Genomic DNA, 20,736 nt, shown 5'->3' on the forward strand with positions numbered 1-20,736 from the left:
TGAGGTCACTGCCTCATAACCCTGGGAAGGACTGGGCAGAAATTCTCACAGTGGGATCTGAGAAGGCCAGCTCAGAGCCACCTGGGGGACAGGTTAAAGTTGCAGACTAGTGGTCCACACAGATCCACTGAGCCAAAATCCCTGAGACAGAGAGCAGGTCCCCATGGATGTGCATTTCAACCTCCACACGGGATTCTGAGCCTAACTGGACAGTCACTGCTCTGGGATCTTTTCCGAAGTGCAGCCCCTCCCTTCCCATCGTTCTGTGCAAGTTCTGTGGCTGCCAGGATCTTCTGCAGATCAATTCACTCTGGCGACTATCAGAAAGAATCACCAGGAATGAGAATACCTCAAGTGAAGGATGCAGAGAAACCAAAATCCTAAATTCATAGAGGTTTCCCGTTTCCTTCTGGCGTCAATGTTCTTTCCTCATTCACTTTAACTGCTCCGCTCCCCTACGCACATGCGCATTTCCTCCCAGGCTTCCCTCTCTCCACCTCCCCCTCCACCCCTAGGACATAAAAGGAAAGAAGAACCAGTGCACTTTGAAAGGCATCTCAAGCTCAAAGCCTTGGTCCCTTAGCAAAGTTTGGTCCTCTTCAAGGGGGCGCACGGTGGGGACCAGGCGCCAGACGCACCGTGTCTTGGTTCTCCAGCGAGTACACGTAGAGGGGCAGGAAGAGCCTGTTCAGCAGATGGTCCGTGAGCACGTCATTGAGGAACTCGCAGTTGATGATCAGGATGTCGTTGAGATAGTGCAGGTGGTCCAGGTGCTCGGCCACCAGGTCACTTAGCTTCCCCCGGTTCCGGTGTCTGCCAAGAAGAAGGCAAGTCAGTGGGAGTGTTTCATTCATGCAACAAATATTCACCCAGCAAACAGGCTCGAGGGACCTTTACACTGGCCCCACTGGCGACATACACAAAGGGAAAACAGGCAGGTGGACTATAATCGACTGCAGGGGACTCCTGGAGTCCCCCCACCCTCTGCGGGGGGCTCACGACAACTCACCCACCACCACCACCACCACAGCCCAAAACAAAATGGGTAAATAAAGCAAAACCCAGCTGCCTGAGCAGCCATTCCACAAAAGTGACCACTAGTCAATGTGGCAAGATCCCACGCCTCCCAAGATAAGGAGTATTATTGGAGCAATAAATCCTCGCTGATTAAAATGCTCCAGAGGGCTTCCAAAGAGAAAAGCAGGCCTCAGAGACCACATCCAATCCCCTGGCCCCAGCATATGGCGGGGTGGGAGGGGGAGTGCAGGGGGGGGGGGCGGGTTGGGGAGGGACAGCGCAAGGATGTGACACTTGACCCCAGGCCCTTAGGAGGTCTCTGTCTCCTTCCAGTAAAACAATAAGCATGCTGCTTGGGCCCCACAGCTCATCAGTGTCACACTTTCCAAGAACAGAACCCCCAAAACAGCCAGCAGGCATACCTGCACTACCCCCGGAGTCATGTCTCTTGCAAAGAGCATGCAGCTGTGGTAAGACATTTTGTGTGTATTATAATTATTCCTCAAGTAACAGATGGTCATTTCGGAAGACAAGAAATTAAAGAAGAAAAAGCAAAAGACATTAAGGTCTCCTGTCCAACCACTAAGAGATAACACTTTGGGACTTGTGTCCCTACAGTTTGTTTTCTTATTCCTATCTCTATGTCCCCCTATAACCACATCTAAATGTAGGAAGGATGTATCTCTCCTTCTAACCATATGTGGTGTTGTTGTTGTTTTTTAAGTAAAAATAGGATTTTGTTTCTTTCACATAATTCTTTTTTTAAGATTTTATTTATTTATTTGACAGACTGAGATCTCAGGTAGGCGGAGAGGCAGGCAGAGAGAGAGAGGGGGAAGCAGGCTCCCCACTGAGCAGAAAGCCCGACGTGGGGCTCGATCCTGGGACCCTGGGACTATGCAAGTCCTGAGCTGAAGGCAGAGACTTTAACCCACTGAGCCACCCACACATCCCTCTTTCACATAATTTTTAAAAATTATTATACTCTAAAAAGCTATTTAATGAATATACAGAGCAAATACATGTTGTAAAGGCTAACAGTATGGTGAGTACCTATAAGCCCACCACCCACCTACCTGAGACTGTGTTCTGTAACCTTTTCCTCCACTTAATTTTAATTAGATACTGTGGAAGTTTTTCTTCAGCAAGACAGTTCACACACTTCACTTTTTAAATCATTACACACTAATTATATATTAAAAGTATATATTAAATATACATATTTATTATATATTAAAATATATGTAGATGGGTTTAAAAGTTAAAAGGTATCGAAAAGCTGATGATAAAACACAACAGCCCTGGCCCAGCCTCCCCCACCCCTGCCTGCTCTCCAGAGAAGGCACCTTTTAACTTTTGAGTTGTATCTGTGGACATTTCCCCACCCCAATAACCTCTAGAAAATCTGCAAGGTTGTCTGTTTTCAAATAGAGTCCTTTAGATATCATATAACGACCTCCTGTTCTGCCGGAACCCTAGACGTTCCCTCCGCACCTCCCCTGATAGTGACCAACAGTCGGTGTTGACATCACCCCAGCCATTCACCGGAGGGCCACACAGACGATGAGAAGTCCGCTTCCTTCCTGGAATAACTTTTTGCCTTTTCTGGAATCCAGTGCCACTTTATGTGTCCCATCCAGGATTACTCATCTCCATGAAGGTCCCGGTTTTCCCAAATGCCCTGCTGGATGTGCCGCCCACCTCTCCTTGCTTCCTTCCCAGTATCGGGGCTCTTATTCTATGGCTTCAGCCCCGTCCCCCAGGAGACCCTTTCCTGGATGCCCTTATCGTCCCGAGCCCGCCCAGGGGAGCCTCTCTCACCAGGGCTCCACTCAGCTGTCACTCTGGGGCAGTGGTTTTCCACGGATGGCGATTTTGCCTCAAAGGAGACATCTGGCGATGTCTGGGGACGTTTTTGGTTGAAACCACTGGAAGAGGGGTACTGCTGGTATCTAGTGGGGGGGCCAGCAATGCTGCCAAACCTCCTACAGGGCACAGGATGGGCCCCCCAGAACCTAGAATTCCCTAGTTCCAAAGATCAATAGTGCCGACTTGGAGGAATCTTGCTCTGATGAATCTTGGATTCATCATTCTGGGCCCAAATTACCATCTTAATCTGCTATGTTGTTTGCCTTTTTTAAACAGCTTCACTGAGATATAATTCCCATACCATAAAATTCACCCACTTAACGGGTACAATTTCATGGTTGTTAATACATTCGCAGAGTTGTCCAACCCTCCTCCTGATCCACTTTAGAATATTTTTAGCCCCTCCTCCCTAAACAGCCCCGTGTTCTCTTTTCCCCTCAACACACACCCTCCAGCAGCCCTGGGAAACCACTAGTCTACACTCAGGCTCTCCAGACCTGCCTGTTCTGGGCATTTCATGTAAAATGGGGTCACAAGAGCGTGGGCCTTTGCATCTGGCTTCCATCGCTGATTATGATGCTCTCAAGGTCCAAGGACAGCGTGCCATGGGTCCGTGCTGTTTCTTTTTACTGCCGACTACTATCCCACTATATGCAAACGCTCCATTGTGTTTATCTGCTCACCAGGTGGCGGATCACCTCACTCTTTTTACCAGTTGCCTGGCGCCCCATTTACAGGTGTGAGGTTAGTGACCCTCTTCCACGCCAGGAGGTATGAGAGTCGTTACTAACTTTCCACAGTTATAAAAAGTGGACGGGTGGGTGGAACCTTTCAGAGGACGTAAGTCCACATTCTGCCGTCGCACAGGGGGGTTCTGCGTTAGTGTTCTGTTCTTCCTCAATGAAAATGGAATTCTCCTGGAACTCCTCCCTCTGCCTGGGAAGCCCACCCACCCCCCTTGCCCTAAGGCAGTTACTTACTCCTCATCGGTCTGCACACAGTTATCAAGTTCGATCACGTGGCTCCCGATGAACCAGACCAAATTGGAGAAGTAAGGAACAGCAGTTTTATCTCGGATATAATGCAGCATGGCCTGGTTATCCACTGAGAAAATCCACAAAAGAAGAAGGAGGGGGGAAAAAAAAAAAAAAGTCAAGCTACCAAAAATAACTGGGGAGATTAAAAAAAAAAAAAAAAAACCAAAACCACAATGAAAAAGCTCTCTGCTATAATCTGAACCGTTTCTGTCTTTCCTGGGAACACTAGAAAAATGGTTATCTTAATCGTGAAACCATACACATCAAGGCAGTTCTTATGCTATTTTTATAGTTAACAAAATGAATTAATTGGGCTAAACATTAATAGTGCAATCAGAAAGCCCACTTATCAGCAGTGCATTTAGAGTGACTACAATGGAAACTACACCATTCTCAGGCAAGTTTCCTTTATTTACACATAAGGATAAGTTAAGAAAGCGGAAAACCAGAAGTTAATAACTTACATGACACTGGAATAAGGAACACGGGAATCGTCATTGAAGGAAAGGCAAAAAACAGACAACAGTTAACAGGGTTAGGAACTGGGATGGTGAGACAGTTGCTCAGAAGGACAGAGGGCGAGGGCAGGAGGCATCTAAAGATACGGGCTGGAAGAGAACAAGAGAAAGGAGCGAGCAGGGGCAGCAGAACTGGGGCTCAGACCAGGGCACAGACTCAGCAGCCGGCTGGGTGGGCTGGTGACTCAGTGAGTGAGGCAGGGCGACCCTCCCCCGCTTGTGAACTAGGGAGCCTGGGCCTCAGCCCCAGGGAGAGGCGCTGTTTCTCAGTGCTGGCCCACCACTGCCTTACAAGCCTGTAGGCCCAGAGCAGCCAAGTCTCTACTTTCAAGTCAGAAATCCAGAAAGTGACCCAAGATCTCCCCCTGTTTAAATACTGGCAACTCTGTATCTTTTCACGGAATACCTAAGCTAATCAAAACACATCTGAGGGCTGGATCCAGCTCTCCAGCCCTCAGTTTGCAACCCTGGTGTGCAGGCCCGGCAGGGGGGAGGGGGGGAGTCCACCTGGCTCTTAGGCTCCTCAATTTAAAGCAATCCCAGAACCAGGCTGGAGTGAGTCCCTGAGGAGTTCCCCTCACCCCAATTAGGGGTCATCGCAAGTAATAACATCATGACTCATAACCCGTGAAGGTCAAAACCCTTTAGTCCTTGAGAATATAGAGTCCCAGCTCCAGTGCGGTGACTCCGGAGGGAATAACCCCAGTGTCAGGCAGAGAGGGCGTGCCCTTGGAGGGCAGTTCCAGGCCAGGAACTTGTGTCCAGCCAGCCTTTGTGCCAGGATGGGCGGGAACCAGTGCAAGGGTTTTCTCCCGGAGGCGAAGTTTTGGGAACTAAGTACGTCGTGACAAAAGGGGAATTTGCTGGGCTTTGCAGTTGAGAAGACAATGCTGCCCTCTGCCGTTCGTGACATGAAATACTTCTATACATTATTTAAAGATCCCATAACCCCCGGCTGTATTTAAGTACATTTGACAGCCTGCGACACAAAAATGTAAATATAACATTTAGAAGACAACTAGGCTTTATCTAAGTATCACATGGCTGCTTGGAGCCCCACATGTACCTTTCTTAGGACCTTACTGCTACCGCGTGTCTGTACGGAGACTTCGACATGCAGAACTGAGCGCAGGCAAAGGCAGTGGCACAAAACTTCACGGAAGGGGCCTATTAAATGTTCCGTGACTGTAAGTCTTTCATGAGACATGCAACCCCAGCTGTCCTACATGAACTCCTGGCCGCCACCGGAGAACTGTGTATACGGACTCATGACAGCAAATCCCAGCTGTCAAGTTAGAATCAGATGAGGTGTGAGCGCCCAAGGAAGCTTACCTTTGTAGACATTCAAAGTTATGGTTCTTACAGCAATTCGAACCATGCTTTCAGGATGATTGAAAAACTTGATGGCTTCTGTGTACAGGGCAAAGTCATTGGTGTGCTTAAAACAAAAGGAGTACCAAAAATAGGTTACAAACCCAAAGGGCAGGACTCCCCCCACCCAGCTTCCTGAATCCTAACAGACTTCTGCAAAAAATGAAAAAAAATTATCCCCCTTGAACCTTAAGCCAGTGGTTCATTCCCAGTGGCGAATGCGGGAAGGAATGGGGAGGCAAGACTATCCCAGAAGAAACAGAAGAAAGGGTCCTGACAACGCCGGGCCTGGGCTTGTCCGTCCTGCCACTTCGCAGCTGCGCGCTGGGTTCTAATATTTCTAAGCCTCTGAGCCTTCGCCTACAAAATGGGGATAACAAATCCCAGTTCACAGCTGCTAGGAATCCCCGAGATGACCGCAGGGGCCGGAGCCTACACCTAACAAGCGCTCAGCACTGAGGCTGGTTGTTACTATTAGAAGCCACTTAAACTAATGAAGGTGCCAGTGTGAAGTTTTACGACATTTGGAATCTCTTCTGGCTAGGACATGTTTCTCTATTTAGAAACACTAAAAGTAGACACATTACCATAGAGGAGAAGGATTTAGGGGAATCTGCTGGCATTAAAAAGATATCATCAGAAGGGATCAAAACAGTTCAGAAGCAGAGAACTGCTCTGTTGGGGCCTTGAGAAAAAAGCAGGAGGGCATCTGGGCCTAGAGCCACGTGAGGCGAGCTCTGCTGCCCTCTCCTGGCCAGTTTTCCCACACAGCTCTGCATCCGTGCTCCAAGGGCACCCACGGGCAGTTGAGGGTGTCGGGAAGAGGCACCAGCCAACCCCCAGCAAGGAGACATCTGTCTAATGAGGGCAATGCCACTGGGAGCACCAGATGGGTGCCCTTAGAAAGTGGCAGCTACAGCACTGGAAATATACAAGAGGGAACTGGGCCCACTCCCGGTGACCAGCAGGATGTTCTTCCAGAAGCACTGCCCTGGTCCCAGAATCTCAGGGTCCCAACCCAGTGTACACCAGCCCAGGCTGCCCCTGAGTGGCAGTACCTCTCTCTGGTCTGAATTTCATCTGCCTGGGAGAGCCTCTGGCAAAGACCATCGACATGTCCCTGGACCCGAGCACCTACCATCTGGCAGATACTGGGCCACGGGATGGTCATTTTTCAAACTGCTACACGTTTTGTGGTTGTGGGTGATGACTAATAATTCCTCCCTCTGAGCCCAGGTCTTCCCCACTCCTAATCTAGACAAAGAAGATCAAGGTTCAGGCTGATCTCGCCTCCTCCCACGGGGACAGCTGGACGGGTTTCGCCCACACTTAAACGGTATGATTGAGAGGAAGGTCTGACTCTAGAGCAGGGCTGTGCGGCATACATGACCACCAATCAGAAGACAGCTGCCATGCAGACAGCATGTGGCCATGTCACAGCCCACCTCCAGGATGGCCCAGTGACTGTCACCGCCTGTATTCACGTGCTGTCATCCCCTCTCACACCCAGTCAGGGCCCACTAGTGTGACCTAAATAATATGGCAGGAAAGATAGTGTGTGGCCTCTGAGGCTGGGTCACAAAAGCTTGTCTTGGTCTCTTGGATTGCTTATTCTGGGAAAAGCCAGCTGCTGTGCCATGAAGGCACTCAAGCAGCCACTGGAGAAGCCTATGGAACCGAGGCCTCCTGTCAACAGCCATAGGAATGAGCCACCTTGGAAGCAGATCCCCCTGCCCCATCCAGCCTTCACATCCAGTCTCGTGAAAGACTGAGCAGAGCTGTCTTGCGAGGCTGCTCCCAAATTCCTGACACCCCACAGGGGAGATGGGGCCTAATTCTGACCAGGAAGACACAAGAGGAAGTCTGCTGGGGGTACTTCTGGAAAAGAAGTGTTTTTGGAAGTTAAAAAGAACACAAGAAGGGAAGTGATCTCCTCAGGACTTGTGGCAGTGGTGTGTATGTGATGTTCGGAGCTGCTGCAGCCATCCTGGGGCCATGAGGAGTCGACCCTGAGGATAGCTGCCAATTGTATGGTCAACAGAACAGGCAGATAGATCAACAGCCTGCATCCTCAATGAAGCAGTTGAGCCACAGGATGAACCAGCCCCAGGAGAGCCGGCATCAGTACCTTTTGGTATGTGAGATCAAATGACCTTATCAAGTTCCTTTTCACTGTGAAAACAGCAACAATTTATTTGCTGAAATTGCTAGTAATTCTCCCAAGGAATACCAGGGACGTTAGCTTGTGAAGGACAACAGTGGGTATGATTTTAAAGAGTCTGGTTTATACTAGGGACTTTGAAGACATCATCTCATTTCATTCAGCCCCTGGAAAATCCTGTAAAGTGTAGATGACCATCCCCTTTCTCAGATGAGAAGACTCAGGCTCAGAGGATGGAGACCTCTCTGAGGTCACACAGCAGGGATGTGGCAAAGCCGGGGCTGACCACAGTGCCGGTTTTTCCCATGGGGCAGCACAACCCCAAGTTAACTTTCAGGCACTTCTCCCTGCCGAGAACGCAATGCTCTCGGGTAGCACAAACTGATTTTTACATTCAAAACAGAGAGGGGACTTCTAAATTTAAAAAAAAAAAAATTTTTTTTTTTTTAAAGCAGGTCAAGGTCAAACAGTGTCATTATGAAAATCAGGTAACGGTGAGCACACAAGTGCTTTGTCAAACAGACTGAGGCCACCCAGCCCAAAGGTTCCACTCTGACCGGCTGGCTAGCTTGACGCCCCAAATGCACGGTACCTTTCTGGAACTCACTTACCTCATTGTAAAAGAAATGGACGGTGTGGTTGTTGAGTTTTAACGAAAGTGTTTTCAGGAATGATATATAATATGCCATAATCTCTTCATCAGAAAAATCAAACTTATGGACAATGATAGAATTTACATAGTTATTAGAGAGCAAATAATCTGGAGGGAGGGGGGAAAAAAACAAAACACAAAGCAAAACAGGTTAATTTGTGCTGGAGGAAAGCTAAGCAGACAGAGTCAGCTAACAGAGGGCTGACTGTGCTCGAAGCCATCAAGCCTCTGGGTCTCTGGGGTTTTAACAGGCCAACTGGGAGCAGCCTCACCCTTAGGCAACACAGAAATCAGGCAGCCACTAGGTGCAGCCTCAAGCAAGTTCAAGAGCCAAGGGAGAGAAAGACCCAGGCTACCCCTCCCTCCTACACCAAATAGAAAAAACCTCTGAACACTTTTTTCCTTCGTGATGAAGTTCAGCATAGAGCCGGGGGTAGGGAAGATGTATGGGTATTTTCACAAACCACCCACAGATGAGGGGAAAACACTGTATGTGATGAAAAGTTGCCCCATGTTGGCAGCAAGAGTCACACTGCCATCCCTGAATGCTACAAAGGGCTATGGGACTTTTTTTTCTCCCCATACAGCAAGGTGATTCCCTAAAAGCTGCTTGATGCAGAATCCCTCCCACATGCCCAGGACCAGGCTCAGGGCTTTACATGGTCACCACAACAATCCGATCCAGCCCAGCAGGTCCCATTCTCCCCATTTTGCAGAGAAGTAAAAAAAATTTCAGAGAGGTTGATTAACTTTGCAGAGGTCACACAGACCGTTAGTCCCAGAGCTGGGATTGCAAGTCAGGTACTAGTTCAAAGCGTGTGTCAATGTCATGCACTAATGGGGCCCAATAATGAAGATTGGGTGGTGAGGGCCTAAAGTACGGGGGCCAACTACAGAACAGCCACCCCCCCACCCCCCAAATCCCCAGCCCCTGCAGAAATGCAGGCCCAGCACCGGGGGAGCCTCCAGCTATGCAAGGGAAGCTGGAAGACATCCGAAGGCTGCATCCCGACTGCAATGGTGGCCGCGGGACCAGCTAGTTTTTCGTGCCGGACAGTGGGCTGGAACCTAGGGGCCTGCAGTTCACGATCCGGGCCTTGGGTCCTCTCCAAACAAGCCTCTGAGTCCTCCCCAGCCACCCTGCAAAGCGGGCACTGCTCCCCACTACTGTGAGCTGCCAGCCCGTGAGCTCTGCACCATCCCACCTTCGCTGCCCCCCATGGGTAAAGACAGAATGGGATCGACAACCGTACCTGCAGGCACACAGGGTTAAAGTGGTGCAGCTCGGTGGCTGGGAGCCTGGCTACTGACCCACAGCCTAGCATCACATGGGGCTCGTCAGACACAAGGCATCTTGGGCCCCAGCCCCATGCCCTGACTCAGATCTCTGCGGTGGACTCAGTACACTCCGCATGCTAAGGAGCTCTGCTCATGGGGCGCCTGGGTGGCTCAGTCAGTAAAGCCTCTGCCTTTGGCTCAGATCGTGATCCCAGGGTCCTGGGATCGAGCCCTGCATCGGGCTCCCTGCTTAGTGGGGAACCTGCTTCTCCCTCTCCTCCCCACTTAAGTTCAAGCTCGTGCTTTCTCTCAAATAAATAAAATCTTTACCAAAAAAAGGGGGGGTGCGCTCGTATTTCAGAGGCCTCGCATTTGATGGGGACTTAGATCCACGCTACCCCTGCCACTTCCTAGCCGGTGACCCTGGAAAAGCCACTCACCCGCCCCACTCTCCAGTCCCCTTATCTAAAAACAGGAGTAACAGTACCTTCTCCTTGGTCTGCTGTGAGAGCTAAAGAAGACGGAGCACTAAGGACAGCGAGGGGCACAAAGCAAGCACACCGTGATGGCAGCTGCCACCGTTCGTCTTAGTGCTCCCGGGCGGAGGCTCCCAATTTCCACCACGGGCCCTCCGGCCCCCAGGACTAAGCACACTTGCTCTCGGGGTGGGGGGCAGGAAACAGACTGTTACTTGGTCCCAAGGAGGTATCCAACCTAAACCAAAGTACAGCTCAAAAGGCTGACGTCACCTAATGCACCCCGAGGAGCCTTCCAGAGGCCCGGCATGGTGAGAGGGGCCAACAGGGCCCACCGCTGGGTCGTGTCCTCAGAGCCAGCCCTCAGGAAAGCCACTGCCTTCGGGAAAGCATGCTGGGTGTTCCTGGCTTTACAGACAGGTCCTGCAGTCTGTCGTCTTAGCACGGTTTTCAGTACCTCCTGATTCTGACAATTCCTGAGGCAAATCATGGGGCTCTAAGAGAGGAGGCAGTGGATCTGGGCTGGGAGTCCTGAGAATCTCAATTGACTTAACTGTTTAAAAATGACACTACACGTATCACAACTCTTACATGTACAGCTGGATATGTGGGGAAACGTACAGAAAGGTGAACCTTAAATCCAAGTACCTGAGTACTTTTATGTATATAAATACAGTCTGTGTACATATACACACATAAATAAATACATATATATATGTGTATACATGTGTATATACAAACACACACATTTACACACTACAGATCTTAGGTGTCTTGAGGAACTTCTGCAAACATATACACCACGTAAGAACCATCCAGATCAGAAAGAACCCATGTCTAGCTCCGCAGAAACCCCCTGATAGGCTAGCCAATCCCCTCCCCTGCCCACAAGCCCGTTTGACTGGGATCACGCAGACGTGTATTGCCGGCTCTATAGCTTCATAATCACGGACCATCACGGATAAGCTTCCCATGTCTGGCTGCTCTCACCAGTCACATCTGAGAGGTACCCGCATTGCCTCACGCAGCAGGGCACTAATTCACTCCTTTCCTCCATTTGGCTATGCAGTGCTCTATTGTTTGCACAGTCCACAACCTACCCGCCTGGACTTTTAGCTTGTAACAAGTAGCCCAGGTGATGCTGAGGCCTTCTTCCCTGTTCTGTCCTTCTGGCTGTGGCTGGGGATGAATGAGCTGGCAGGAGGACGGACTACGGTGATGTCACGGGGAGCCCCACTGTGACCGGTTGGTGGCTTCCGGGCCACCAGAGGCACAGACGCTCAGACTACAACCACGAGCCTCCGGGCTGCACTCGAGCTGGAAAAGCCGCGCACTCCCATCATTCCCCGGTGGGGACTTTTCCAGGGTCTCCACGCGATGACTCTGTGGGTGGTGAGGACCACTGTGGGGGCAGCCGAGGTGCCTCTATTATTGGGCTGGGATTTTTTGCCTACCCCCTCCCTGGGTGGCCGACTTTCTGTGGTATTCTTTTCTCAATCCAGGAGTCTCTAAGTAATCTCAGTCCCTCGGGCCCTCTGTGACTTAGGTTACCAAAATCGACAGGCGACAGGTGCACTCGTGAAATGGCTGCTGGTAATAATGAAAACCCGGAAACCACCTTGAGGCCCGTGGGCAGGCTGAAGAACGCAGGGCTCAGCAAGACGCAGCCGGGGAGCCCCACTAAGTGGGGGCACGTGAACGGGCTGCATGAAAATCTAAGATACAGCAGCAAGTTGGGAAAACGGAAAACAAATGGCAAAATGCTCTGTGTCCACTGAACCGTGAAGGAGACGCTCGGTAGAACTTTTGTTTTCTATATTCTCGTACCGTTTGATTTTTTTTGTTGTTTTAGAATGAGGACGTTTTCTTCCTATGACTGGAAGATAAAAATAAAAGCCAAAGTCACGTGTCCTCCTCACCCGCCCCAGATCGAAGTGCTGTAAAAGGCGGTGATGTGTGTGCCGCTTCCGCAGGGTTTAGGAAAGTGCTCCGGTGAGTTTTCCCTAAAGACAGCGGCGTGTGCCTGCGTTTCTTACAGCACGGCCCCCTTGTCCAGTCCTAATTCAAAAAGAGCTATGATCCAGAAACTCCAGCATATCCTACCGTCCCAACTACTGAAGCTAGCTGGGCTAAGACAGGGTTACCCGAGAACAGACATTTGGGGTAACGCTGGATTTCAGGATAAAAGCAGCTCGAGGGGCGCCTGGGTGGCTCAGTGGGTTAAAGCCTCTGCCTTCAGCTCGGGTCATGATCCCAGGATCCTGGGATCAAGCCCCACATTGGGCTCTCTGCTCAGCGGGGAGCCTGCCTCCCCCCCTCTCTCTCTACCTGCCTCTGCCTGATTGTGATCTCTCTGTCCAATAAATAAATATTAAAAAAAAAAAAAAGGCAGCTCGAGTAGACGCCTCCACCTGCCAGACCCCAGGCTCCGTTCTGCACAGCCACTGTCACGCTGAACCCTCACAACACCACATTCTCCAGATACAAGATCATCTCCACTTCACAGAAGCTGCAGCTGAGAGCCGAGAGTCCACTCCCGGAGCACATGCAAGGCCGATGTGGCAGAGGGACCTGGTGGGTCAGAGTCCAGGGCCTGCACCCCCGAGCTGGGTCTTCCCCGCTCAGAGTTCTCAGAAACTGCACACAATTTATATCCAGGGTAACAAAAGTTGTTAACGCAGGAAACCACTCAGGGAAAGTGAGTCAACTCATGTGTCAACTCTCGCTCGTTGGGAAGCGTGAGCAGACTCCTGGGGCGGCAGCGCCACCTAGTGGCTGCTCCCGGAGCCGCGTGCACAGCCCTTCCCTGCCTCTCCCTGCTTCCTCCTGAGGGAGAATGCCGCCATCTCTACTTCTACCTCCATCTCTACCTCCTTCCTCTCCCCCAACCCCCTGCACCGAAACTTTTTCTAAACCCGTCTTGGGGACCTACAGCCTGCCTTTGACATAGACATTCAGTCACTTGTCTTCTTTTCCCTGCTACCGGCGGGCAGGGCCTGGGACCTGCGTAGCCGTCTTGGAGTAATAAAGCTGAGATCAAGCAGCAAGGAAAAGGAGCTAACCAGGTTTCTTGCCCCTGGCTCTGCTGACATTGGGGGCTAGATAATCCTTTACTGTGGGGAGCTGTCCTGTTTGATGTTTACCAGCACCCCTGGGCTCTACCCACCAGATGCCAACACCCCTCCACCCCCTACCACAACCGAGAATGTCCACAGGCACTGACAAATGCCCTCCGGGGGCACAATCACGCCCAGCTGTGGACCACTGAACTACCTCCGCTGGCCTGAGGCCCTTCTGGATTCTGGCCTGGCTAGAGCGGTCCCCACAGGCTACGGAATGGAACTCCCTGGGCACCAAACGGACAGCACCTGCCTGGAAGGGCGGCTGTTTCAGACAAAGAGCTCAGGCTTGGTGAGGGCAGAGAAGCCGCTCAGGAGCCACATCCTTGCCCCCCAGGCAAGTCAGCTGCCAAAGCCCACCCCCTGCAAGCCCTGGGCTATTCTTCCTTGCCCTGCTTCTTCTAGAGCGTACTCCATTGGCTAATGATTCAGTGATCCCAGCAAATTATAAAGAAAAATGTGAACAGCCCAGAGTCACAGAGCAGAGGGGAGCACCCCCAGCCCTTCACAGGCATAAACAGTGTTATGGACCGAACTGCACGATATAACCATTCACGCTGGGAAGCCCTACCGCTGTGAGTGTATTTAGAGAGAGCGGCCTTAAGGAGGTAATTAGGGTTAAACAAGGTCCTAGGATGGGCCCCTGATCAAAGACTCCTGTCCTTCTAAGAACAGGAAAAGACACCAGAACTTTCTCTCCATGCACACACATGAAAAGATAGGCCACACCAGTAACAAGGCAACAGACAGTCATCTACAGACCAGGAGAGAAAGGCCTCACCAGAAACCGCCCCGATGGCACCTAGGTCTTGGACTTCAAACCTCAGGAACTCTGACAAAGTCAGTTTCCGTGGTCTCGGCCCCCAGTCTAGGACATTTTGTTACAGGAGCCCAAGCACACAGACACGGACAGGAAGCACAAACACGCAAAAGGCGACACGAAGTCCACGCCGGGCCCCACGCTGCCAGAGCTCAGCGGTGGGAGGGGAAGGGCTTGTCCTTACACAGGGAGGTCTCGTGACTGATATTCTCGAAGAGGATGTTCAGGGTCTGCAGCAGCTGAACGCACACATAGCGGCCTGACTTCTGCCGCAGGATGTTCAGGAAGAAAACAAACATGTTCTTCTCCAGGAAGAAGCTGGGGAGAGAACAAGAAGGCGTCAGTGATCTGCTTCCACACGTGCAAATACACATCATCTGCTGATCACGTGCGCCGCACACGGGCGCGGACCGTCCCTGACCCCCAGAGGCATCTGCAAGGCCCTGGCTTCCCGGGGGACACCATCATCCCCCCAAGCTAAAGACGGGCTCTCGCACTCTCTCCCTGCAATGACAGCGCAGCAGTGATCCGCGGAAGCAGAAAGGGGAAGATCTCTACGTGCTAAATGATGACGCAGTTACCTACCTGAGCTGAGAAACCCGCCAGGCCGCTTTTCCCATCCAATATTCTCTTTTCTTAGTTTTCCTTACTAGGTCTCCTTCCTTTACTTTCCTATCTTTGCATGTTAAACAGCACCACCTAGAATTACCTACAAAGACTCAAGACAATGCTAATAAGAGTTTCCAAATCTGGGGTGAAAGAACTGGAAGGGATTGAAGGGGTTGGGGGGCTACCCAGCCCCCAGGTCAGCTTCTGCCTCTCTTGTTCTAGACAGGACATCTGTCCACAAGCAGCCTGGGGACATGGACTTCTGGGGGTACGTGCTGGCTCTTTTAGTCTTGCAATGGAGACAGAACCCCTGATGCCTTTCTTGAAAGGCAGAAAATGGTGTTTTCTAGTTATGTGTTCTCAGTGTGCTAGCTAAGACCAGGTAACTGCTCATCTGGATGACTGGGAACAGGTCCCTGCAGTGACAAGTGTCTGTCACTTGGTTCCAGTGGGGGGGGGTTCTCTCCCCCGTCGGCTGTCAGCTCCACAATGGCAGGATCATGGGCCTGGCTCTCGCTCAGTGCTGCATAACTTCTGTTTGAATTCATGAAAAGGTAAACGAATAAGCAAACCAGAAAAACATGAACGCAAACCTTTTCCAATTCTGATTCTGGGAGCCTGCCTACCTAAAAGAGCCATGCACGCTGACCCTCAGAGCATGGCTATCATTTGACCTATTTTGTCTTCCTTTGCTTCAGGCTGAAGAAATCAGTGACTCGCAAGCACACCCCAGCAGGCTCACTGCGGCACCGTGACCAACCTGGGAACTTGTTAAAATGTCTATATCGAGATCTGGCCCACACGGGCAGATTCTGCAGGTCTAGTGCGAAATCCAGGAGCCTGGATTTTTAAAACTCCCTAGAGGAGGGAGGGGTTCCTTGGAAAAATGGCTAATTCTAGATCTGGGGCACGGAAAACACAAGAGGAGCGTGCCGCATCTTAGAGTGCCGGAAAGTAAGGAAGTGCTCAAAAAAACCAGAAGGATGGGGTGTGGCAAGGAACACAGGACCCGAACCCCAAAGGGCCCCCAAGTGCCCAGAGACAGACCTGGAACAACACAAAAAATAGCAAAGTACGGGATCACAAAGTCTATCACAGCATTGTGTTGTAATTTAGTATTAGTAACACAATGTTTAATAACAGTACTGGATCCACAGTCTACTTCAGTCCAAAGCATAGAACAAACATCCACAAGCCCATATTAATACAAATAAATGACTAGAAAAATAGACAGGGAGAGGAGACCAGTCTTCCATGCAGAAGAATTTCAAATAATGTATGTAGATACTCACCACCCCCTTCTAGAAGGTAGAGCTAAATTCCCCCCACCCCCATGTGGGCTAAACTGAAGGACTGTCTTTCAAAGAACAGTGCAGGGAAAGGGGAGAAGAGTAGCTTTAGGGCAGAAAAACCTGGCCGGATACCACCTTAAACAAGAGATCAGATTAACCTCACCAGAGAGCAAGGGAACATCTTGACTGCTGATACTATGGGATGAAAAGCGCACTGCCCCTCTGTGTGGTCTTCTCCCCCACAACCCCCCTGGCTAATCCTGAGAAAGGCATCACAGAAACCCAGACAGGGGCAGGGAGCTTTCTACAGGACCCTTGGCCAGGACTTCTCAAAACCATCAAGGTCAGGAAAACAAGACTGAAGATTTGTCACAGCTGGCAGAGGCCAGGTAGATGTGACAACGAGATGCACTGTGGGAGCTGGGCTGTGTTCGGAGAACAGCAAGGGGCTCTGCATGAAAAAACTGGCAAAATCCAAATCGAGTCTGGAGTTTACTCAACATGAACACGTCAGGGCTAGCTTCTCTGCTTCCACAAATGCACCCCAGTCAGATAAAACATGGACAGTGGCGGAAGACAGGAGAGGGCTGTTTGAAAACTTCCTGTACCATCCTTGTGACCTTCCTATAAATCTAAAATTATTCTAAAATAAAGAAATGGATGAAAAATAAATTCTCGGGGCACCTGAATGGCTCAGAGGGTTAAGCCTCTGCCTTTGGCTCAGGTCATGATCTCAGGGTCCTGGGATCAAGCCTCGCATGGTGCTCTCTGCTCAGCAGGGAGCCTGCTTCCCCCTCCCCGTCTGCCTGCCTCTTTGCCTACTTGTGATCTCTCTCTCTCTCTGTCAAATTAATAAATAAAATCTTTAAAAAAAAAAAAGAAAAGAAAAGAAAAATAAATTCTCCTGGGGACCCTATCAGGGAACCATTTAGGAACTGCTGGGCTCAGCAGTTTTTCTGAGACAACAGATGGGCTCAGAAAGTCCAAGCTGGTCAAGGGGAACACGGTTTCTAATCTTTAACCCAAAGGTCATTCACATTTCCAAAACACACACCAACCAACCAATCAATGCCCTGTGCATCTGCAAAGGAAGCCAGTGGCATTTGCAGACAACACCTCCCTCCTTACTCGTGTCCTGAGTAAAAAAGGCCAGTGTCACAGGTTTGATTTTCCCAAAAATAGCTTTATCTTAGATAACCCTACTGATGAAAACAGAGAGCTAGCTGGAAAATCAGAATATCTAATAAGAAGCCAGGCGGGAGACAGAACACCTTTATTTGTTTTAGACGGGTTTTTTAAGTGGCCTCAATACTGAGAGTTGAGATTATTTGATATAAAAATAAAATCTGTGTTTGGTGGCTGTCATAACCCAGATCCCTCTGTACTCAGACACAGAGACAGGTGTGCTGGGGCAGCAGTCCACGGCTTCCAGCCTGGACTTTTGAATTGTCCCATAATGCAGATTTCTTTATAAATCATCATGGGCTAACAATTCTTGACTGCCTACCCTGTGCCAGGCACTGGGCAGGAACTTTCTCTATGAAGATGAAGAGGGGCGCCTGGGGGGCTCAGTCAGTTGAGCATCTGACTCTTGATTTCAGCTCAGGTCACGATCTCAGGATGGTGAGACCCAAATCTGCGTTCAGACTTCACCCTGTGCATAGAGCCTGCTTAAGATTCTCTCTCTGCCCCTCCCCCCTTTAAAAAAATGAGGAAACTGAGGCTGGCCTACAACTGCTCACCGAGGAAGTACACGAATGAGGAGAAGCCCCTTCGCGGCTTACCAGTGTGCGACCCTGAGCAGAAATGGTGATAGTCAGGACACGAAGGCCCCCACCCCCGGGGCAGCAGGGAGATTTAGATTATCTCATGGAGAGCTCAGCACTGGGCCCAGTAGTAAACACAATAAAGATGAGCTCTTCGTGTCTCTCCAGGGCAAGGTCCCTCCAGTTCACTTAGAAGCTAACTTTTCTCCTTCCCTTGGGAAGACTGTCGGACACTATTGAGAAAATTATCCATCATGTTTTCAGATTTTGGGACACTCATTTCCCTGAGGTTCCCACTGTCAGCTTACGTTTCTCCAGTGTTTCAAGGACATTTTCTATACAGATATAGATAGAAATCTGCAGAAGACCCAAACGGGTATCAAATCCCGACGTCATCGGCAATGACTCATGGCATACATTTGGGAAAATATTCAAAGGAAGGAGAGGCAAAAAACGAGAAACATGGGAAACTCTTACTCAAATACAGAGCTGTCATTTTGATCTCCCCAGATCAGGATCTCAGTGATGGAACGGATGGTCTCCACTAGTAGGTTCCGGTTCTGTTCTGTGACTGTGGTGTTTTTGGTCAAGACATGATACAAATACCTGAAAAAAAGCAAAGAAAATTAAGGATTACTGACCGAAATACACACCAGGCTCAACGACTACTAGTGATTTTTGGGGATAATCTGGCTGTGCTTTTTCGGATGTGGTTAGCCCAACTCTCATCCAGAGGAGAAATAACTCGCCACCCAAAAAAAAAAAAGGCAGACAATGCTGGGAAATGTTAACTGGACACACGCTGACCCAAACAGATGTAAGAGAATCATTGAGCTCTTGAAGACAGCCATCCTCAAGCGTCAGTGTGCAAGACAATCACCTAGATGGTTGGATAAAGTGGGTTACTGGAGCCCACCCGGAGACTCAGAACCATCAGGACTCTCTAATGCTGGAGCAGCCACAGGAGACACATGGCCCAGGCTGAGCATCATGTATAAAACCCTCAGCCAGGCTGATGCAGAGGTTTAGAGAGACGGAGGCTCAGATAGGGAGAGGAGATCGCAAAGCCGGTTGTTGGGGCAAAGATTGCGTACAATCAAGACGATCCTTGGGGAGTCCCTGGGGGGCTCAGTCAGTTAAGCGTCTAACTCCTGATTTTAGCTCAGGTCATGATCTCAGGGCTGTGGGATTGAACCCCATGTTCAAACATGTTGGGCTCTGTGCTTAGTTCGGAGTCTGGCCCTCTCCCTCTGCAGAAGAAGAAGAAGAAGAAGAAGAAGAAGCAGCAGCAGCACCAGGTGGGGCACTCAGGTAAGCATCTCAGTCTGGGTTTCAGTGGAGGTCATGATCTCCCCACTCTGGGCTCAGCAAGGAGTCTGCTTAAGACTCTACCCTCCCTCTGCCCTACCCCCCACTACGCATGCCAACAGTGTCTCTCTCTAAGTCAGTCAGTCTTAAAAAAAAAAAAAAAAAAAAATCATAGGGCATCTGGGATGGCTCAGTCGTTAAGTGTCTGTCTTCAGCTCAGGGCATGATCCCAGGGTCCTGGGATTGAGCCCGCATCCAGCTCCCTGCTCAGCAGGAGGCCTGCTTCTCCTCCAACTCCCCCTGCTTTGTGTTCCCTCTCTTGCTGTGTCTCTCTGTCACAAATAAAATCTTAAAAAAACGAAAAGAAAAAGACAACCCTTGGAATGCCCATCAGAACTCAGAGCTCAAACAGAGTGGGTTACCCGCAGTTCAAGGCACTGACCTCCCCTGCCGGGTACCCACTATGAGGTGGGTCTGGGAGGCTACAGCATGGAGCCTCACCCACCCACATGCTCCTGGGAGGCCTCTTCGGCTCCAGACCTGTACTGCTGGGGTAGAGGCAGGTGGACCCGGTCCCACCCTCCAGCCTCTACCGGTGTCAGCGCAACCGGAAGAATCACTGAGGCCCATCCTGGGTGGTGTGGGGACTAGAGTCTGGCCAGATGCCCCAGGAGTACCACGCACACAGCTTTAAGAGCGTCCTTATAAAATGGCCAGACTTCCCTCTTTTCTATGGCGCAGTCCTGTTCCACTGTCTATACACCATTCATCTAGCGACGGGCACCTGAGCTCTTTTCCATAATTGGCCTGTTGTTGATAATGCTGCCCTAAATCTCGGGGTGCATGTATCCCTTCCAAGGAGACTTGAGGATGTGGACACCCTGGCTCCCAAAGGTGCTGCCGCCCCTCCCTCAGGGTCGTCCCTTTTTTTTTTTTTTTAAAGATTTTATGTTTAAGTCATCTCTAAATCAACATGGGGTTCGAACACACAACCCTGAGATCAAGAATCTCACCGACTGTGCCAGCCAGGCGCCCCCTCCCTTCAATATTTTTGTGTCTGATGTGGATGAAGCTAGAGAGTATAACACTAAGCGAACTAGGTCAGTCAAAGAAAGACAAATACCATAGGAATTCACTCCTAGATGGAATTTAAAAAACAAAACAAACCGGGGGAAAAAAGAGAGGCAAACAAAGAAACACACACTTAACGTTAGAGAACACGCTGCTGGTTAGCAGGAGGGAGGTGGGAATCGGTGGAGGGGGAGGGGTGACACGGGGGATGAACAAGGTCACTAAATTCTACACCTGAAACTAATTACATTGTTAACCAAGTGGAATTTAAATAAAAACTTGAAGAAACAATTAAAAATAATAAAATAAAAAGCATCTCCAGGGTCCCCAGACTGACTTTAGCTGTCCTGGTTTGGGAGGAAAAGAGGGACT

General features: G+C 50.1%; 1 protein-coding gene across 9 annotated transcripts in view; it reads right to left on the reverse strand.

Moving 5' to 3' along the window:
• The window catches only part of CLEC16A (C-type lectin domain containing 16A), a 203,171-nt gene that overhangs the window by 171,800 nt on the left and 10,635 nt on the right, over positions 1 to 20,736 (reverse strand). For all 9 annotated transcript variants that reach the window (XR_009349328.1, XR_009349329.1, XM_059155105.1 and 6 more), the window contains exons 2-7: positions 18,463 to 18,591; positions 14,503 to 14,636; positions 8,585 to 8,733; positions 5,774 to 5,879; positions 3,867 to 3,990; positions 639 to 813 (exon numbers count right to left, since the gene is read on the reverse strand). Coding sequence is in view for 7 of the 9 variants with exons in the window: in XM_059155105.1 (XP_059011088.1) it covers positions 639 to 813; positions 3,867 to 3,990; positions 5,774 to 5,879; positions 8,585 to 8,733; positions 14,503 to 14,636; positions 18,463 to 18,591 (817 nt within the window). In the remaining 2 variants the exon portion in view is untranslated. The remainder of the gene's footprint in view (positions 1 to 638; positions 814 to 3,866; positions 3,991 to 5,773; positions 5,880 to 8,584; positions 8,734 to 14,502; positions 14,637 to 18,462; positions 18,592 to 20,736) is intronic.

The sequence above is a fragment of the Mustela lutreola genome, chromosome 17 (genome assembly GCF_030435805.1).
Source record: "Mustela lutreola isolate mMusLut2 chromosome 17, mMusLut2.pri, whole genome shotgun sequence".
NCBI lineage: Eukaryota > Metazoa > Chordata > Mammalia > Carnivora > Mustelidae > Mustela > Mustela lutreola.